At 31.2% G+C, this 6,000-nt stretch overlaps 1 protein-coding gene across 1 annotated transcript in view; it reads left to right on the forward strand.

Annotated features, from left to right (window-relative positions):
- The window catches only part of LOC111032152 (probable protein phosphatase DDB_G0282105), an 89,280-nt gene extending 83,483 nt beyond the window's left edge, over nucleotides 1–5,797 (forward strand). Inside the window, exons 4-7 of the mRNA XM_022312387.1 lie at nucleotides 3,431–3,621; nucleotides 3,943–4,086; nucleotides 4,164–4,288; nucleotides 5,715–5,797. Of these exons, the coding sequence (XP_022168079.1) occupies nucleotides 3,431–3,621; nucleotides 3,943–3,991 (240 nt within the window). The 3' untranslated portion in view covers nucleotides 3,992–4,086; nucleotides 4,164–4,288; nucleotides 5,715–5,797. The remainder of the gene's footprint in view (nucleotides 1–3,430; nucleotides 3,622–3,942; nucleotides 4,087–4,163; nucleotides 4,289–5,714) is intronic.
- Nucleotides 5,798–6,000: the final 203 nt, after the last annotated feature.

Here is a 6,000-nt window from a genome sequence, read left to right on the forward strand (position 1 = left end):
GCCGGCAGACAAAAGACAACCTTCGTGTCTCGTCGTCGGTCGTCGTATGGCCATTTGCGGTAAGAGACCGCGACATGTCGGCCGCGGCGGTCACGGACGCGAAGTTTAACGACGCTCCGTGTGTTGTTGTCATTACATTTGTAACGACCGACAGATCGGCGACCAACGGGTCGTCCTCACAGTCGTGGTCACGACGTCTGTAAATATACCACTGTGAACAGACATTTTGTCGGTAAATATGTGGTTTTTTTTTGTAATTTTAAAACGACGACAGACATTTTTTAATTTGAAATTCCGAGAAATTTCTAACCCGAGTTATTTTTCTGAGACTTTCGATCCGTAAAAATCAAACTTCAAACCAGTACAATAACAACTATAGTGCTCATTAGAGCTGTAATACTTAGTGTTGATGTTCGTGACTTTTACATATTTTTTGGTTTTTGTAGTGTACAAAACGGACCATGTTATAAATCCGTCTTGTATGACGTTGAATCGGTCAAATCAATAAATGTTACATTTTTTTCGCATTTTTAAGTAACCACTTGGTTATCATATTTCATAAATTGTAGGTATACATTTTAGTGAGTCATAAGTCATAACTCATAAGTATATAACATTATTAAAAATCATTAGTTATTATAAAAAACATATTGCATTTTTTGAACTAATGGGTAGGTACAATTTTTAAAACCATTTTATTATTCTTGATAGTTGATTGTTGGTTATTGTAAACGTAAAGACATATACTTCGACGCTTTTCGGGCATAACCGAATGAGTTTTTAAGGTCATAAAACATTTTTACCCAAGTCATAACTTATATTTAAGGCGATACGGCACAATCTGCAATCGCCAGATTTTGTGTTCCATGACGTATACTGTTGTCTGTTTGTATCACGCTATTTTTGCAGAATTTGCACACCAATAAACTATGGCTGCAGTAGAGTAGTATTGTTCACACAGAGCCTCGTCTGCTGCCGGTTAATAGGACGTTATACCCGCATGGGTTGCTTCAGTCTTACAAGTGCGTAACACAGCAAATTTTACGCTCAGAAGATCACGTTTAGCTCTGTTAGTTTAAAAATTAGAGTGAATTGACCTCGTATAAAATTTTAAGTTAAGATTGTTATCTCTTGGGGTTTTTTTTATTATATTTTAATTTTAAGCCGAGTTATGTGTATTTTAAAACTGTAAATTGTTTGTATACCTTAAAATACTCAAAGATCACTTTAAAATACAATAAAAAGCCCATGACGTTCCTAAGATAATAATCGTAACTTTAAATATTATAAGAGGTCAATTCACTCTACTTTTTTAACCAACGGAACTAAACGTGATGTGCTGATCGTAAAATTTGCCATGTTACACACTTGTAAGATGGAGAAAACACATGAGGATACAACGTCCTCTTAAACAGAGGAAAAATGTCATAACTTATATTAAGAGCTATACCTGAGAATTTTACAGAGTGAACAAGCAGAGTATAATACTATATATTATTATGTATTTTTTTTATTGGTGAAAGACCCGTCGAAAACAAGGTCCAATAGACTTAAGCATGATTTAATTGATTACATAATATATTGTTTACTTATTCTAATATTAATAAATAAATAAATATTATTCTAAATGGTTTTTGATATCATATTGTTACATCAATATTTTGCGCCATGAATCCCTGTGAGAGTATGAGAGGGACTACTCATCCATAGTTTAACTAATATTTGTGACCATAATATACAATTTAATCCCAATAATATTTTCTTCAAAAACGTTATTGTGATTTAAAAATTGTTCAAGAAAAATATTTTCAAAAACACATAAATTTGCCGAGAAAACGACTGTTTAGCGACAAAATAATCACCCTGTATTGTGCGTATGCATAATATCAATCATTATAAATTATAATATTAATGACATTGGCAACAGGGCGCGATGTAGTATTATATATATATATATATTATTCATGATATGTGCGCGTAATTATACATATTTTATTTATTGGAATAATTTATTTAGTGGGTAATAATACATCGTAAATCTGATTACATTATTTTATTATTATTATAGTTGCATGGTATTACTACGTCCGACAAATTACAGCTAATTTAATTTCAAGTACCTACATAATATAATTACATTATATATGTACTACACAATCGCCTTGCATATTTCACCTATTTTCGTGTACGCGTATATCATATTATATTATACGAGTTATTATAATTTGGACGAAATAACAGTTTTTTTTTCTTCAAAAGCATATGCAATTTCCTTGAAACATCGAATTACGGTCTACGTGTTATAAATATTAAATAAGTTTATAATTGTTTATAAATAATCGTCAAAATACGGATAGTAGGGTAAATTGATTTTTCCTTATTATATTATGCACCACGAATATGCTATATAGTGTACAGACCGTAGCAGTACCTATATAGGTATAGAGTGTAATAAATCAAAATTTGTATTTAAACATTTTATTTTTTTACTTCAAAGTGTGTATAAATAATATATAATCGAGAAAGTATAATAAATCAGTTCACGCGTCAAATGCTTACGACCAATGAACGCTCATCTAGTCTGTATTATTGGTCTTAAATATGCAATTTATGTTATTGCGTAGCTATAGCGCATTCGCGTGAATGCTCGAGTTCTAGCGCACGCTTAAAACAACCAATTATAAAATTAACGTCAAAAATCTGACACGTTAGAATTACAGTTCTACAAAATCGTAAATCATAGAACTACAAGATCTACGAATTAATATAACTATGAATTTTGTCAGAACCTCGAGATGTGTAGGTATCAAATCCTCTCTGCACGGTTGTTAACCAAATAGGTAACCACAATAATATGGTTTTGTTATATGTCAGGAAATAGAAAAATGTTCAAGTTTTTCCTTTCTACTAACTATTTCAATGAAATAAGAACATGATTGCGTTATCTGGATACTTTTAAGTTGTAATGGATCTCTAAACAACCACTTGTTCTCTAACGACTTGTAAAAAAAATATGTATAAACTTGATTTGTATTTATATTTATGAAGCGACAACAAAATTAAGCAGCTCCATAGATACTAACTACTAAATGACATTCAAATCAATTTATTGAATAATATAATATTTATACAACCATATTAACTTATGATATTGAACAATTACTTGAACTTGCCATAATATGTCTTGGGTTTCACAACCCGTCACGTGGTTGAAAAATAAAATAAATACAATATTATATGATTCATACCTTCAAAAATTGTAGTGTTTATATAGTTTAAAAAATTATGTTGTATTATTATTGTTTACATGAAAATATACTAGGTTTATTCTTTAATTTTTAATTCTAACTATTTTATAATACATTTTTAGTTATTAGCTTCTATTAATTTAATAGAAATTCTTTATTTTATATTTATAATTCAATTTTAGGTTATACAAAGAAGAGATGATATTGGAGATCCGATACGTGAGAATTTCAATAGGGACTGGACCGATTATAAAAATGGATTTGGTGACCCTACTAAAGAATTTTGGATGGGCAACGAAAACATTTACATGCTGACCAGTAACGATGAATATATGTTAAGAATTGAATTGGAAGATTTTGAAGGAAATAGGAGGTAATACTTAGTTTTTTTCTAAACTTTACAAGGCTTCCTACAGACGAAATTATTGTACTAGCACTATTGCGTGCTATTATTTTCCACTATGAACTATGAACCATTAATTATTGTTAAAATGTATAAATACATAAAAACGTTTTTAATAAATTATCAATATCGTCGAATTCGAAAATTTTACAGTTTAATCAAATGGTTTTTTGGTTTGTTTTAAATTATGTAATTTTGCTACACACAATAAAAGTTAAATATTAATAATTCCAATCGGTTAGTTACATCGTGTGCTAAATTAATGCCTTCCGGTTTTTTTAATGTTTACAGGTACGCTCAATATTCACATTTCAAAATTTACTCGGAATCTGAATACTAAAAGTTAGAGATTGATGGATATGAGGGCAACGCCGGAGATTCACTGAATGACCCGTGGTACGGAAGCAACAACAGTCCGTTCTCTACGTACAACAGGTTTGTGACTACATAATATTGTTATTAATCATCTGTACCTAAACCGCGGTTTGTTTTATTACTTTATTTCTCTACAGAGACAACGATAGATCGAGCTTGAATTGTGCATCGATGTTAAAAGGAGGCTGGTGGTGGAAGTCTTGTGGCAGAGGACTCAACGGATTGTATTTAAATGATCCACAAGATTTGACAGCCAGACAAGGTAAACAAAAAAGGGGAAGATATAGGCAGCTTAATAACCACGAACCAACGTAGCTAAAATAACATCACGTCGGATTAAAAATATCTCTTTGCAACGATCAAATTCAAAACTACAAATTAATTAAAGCTCTTCATTATTCGAATTCACATATGGGTACTCGCAGTTCACATACTCGTTAGTTCTATACCTGTTACACATTTGTACACCCAATGAAAGCGTTAGCAAGTACAACCAGATTGGTACCTTGAGACGAGCTCCAATAAAAAAAAAAAATGTTTTTTTTTCAACCACATTTACACGTCCATCAAATAGATTACGTTTTCGAATTAAACGACGAATGAGCGACGTGCTGCAGATGCTTTGTAAAATTGTAAATTTGTAAAATTGTAAAGTTGTCCATCGATTTTGAACCGTCCGGGTAGATAATATTCTTGGATTTATTGGGGGGACCGAAACGAAAAACCGTCAGTTGTAAAAATTGTAATTATTTTTATTCTCATTTAAGGGTCGAAAAGCGGTAGCAGCTTACTTTTTTCAATTAATAATAATGTCAGTAATATAAATTTATTGTATCAGTGATGAAGGTACCTAACCACAAAGCTTATCTTCTCTCGATATTTCTATATGTGCACCGAGTGCAGACGTAATAAATAATAATGGACAGTTATGCATATTATAGTTACACGTTATCTAAAGTACTTTCGAGTATGCACACTCTTAATATTATACATTATGATATTTAAAATAATTATAAGAACAATAGTTCTAATAAATTGCATTTCCCGTTATTCTGTAAATATACTTTATAGTACGGTAGTTGTTTACATTTGTGTACAGCCGAGATTTACAAGCGTGGAAATATGATTAATTAGAGCCATTTCCTACACACGATTAAAAGTTAAGACCAACACTGTAAAAATAAGAGTTTGTAATATTCATTAATTAAGAAAGTATAATATCTACGACGAAAGTAGCTAGGCGTAGGTACATACACTATAGCTAAGTGTACACACACACACACACACACACACACACACACACAACCCCCAATGTAATCACTGGTCTGGAATTATTAATCATAACCGTTATAAAGATGATATTATAATAATAAATATTGCGATCAGATAAAAAAAATTACGCTTACAACATCGATGGCATAATGAATAGGCATCCGGTTGCTTCCTAGTTGTAAATAAAATGTTAATCGTGAAAAAATTATAATATTGTCGGCGACGCATTCTTTTTTTTCCTTCGCACACATAATAACATAATAATATGTACATAATATACGAGCGAGTGTGACCATATCGCGTTGTGTAGAGCTTTTTTTATTTAACAGATTAAGAAAAAACTTATAATAATAATAATGATATTGTGCCCAAACCAAGGTGCGTGAAATATAATGCGTTTTGTGTTGTTGTCTTAGGTATCGTGTGGTTCCGCTGGAGAGGATGGGATTACACGCTGAAGAAAGCGCAAATGTTAATCAAACCAAAGGTCACCGTCATTCCACCGCTACCGGTCGTCAACGCCGTTTGAGGGGAAAAAAATTGTCGAATGTCACGAAAAAAATGTATATAATAAAATAAAAATATAAAAATTAGATTGTATTAAACATTTGTGTTAGAAAAAAAGGCTAAAAAAGAAAAAAAAACGTGTTAGGAATCTTCGATAAAATATTGTCGTGTTTTAGTTAGGCTCAAATTCACTAC

This window comes from Myzus persicae, unplaced genomic scaffold (genome assembly GCF_001856785.1).
Source record: "Myzus persicae strain clone G006 unplaced genomic scaffold, MPER_G0061.0, whole genome shotgun sequence".
NCBI classification, from domain to species: domain Eukaryota; kingdom Metazoa; phylum Arthropoda; class Insecta; order Hemiptera; family Aphididae; genus Myzus; species Myzus persicae.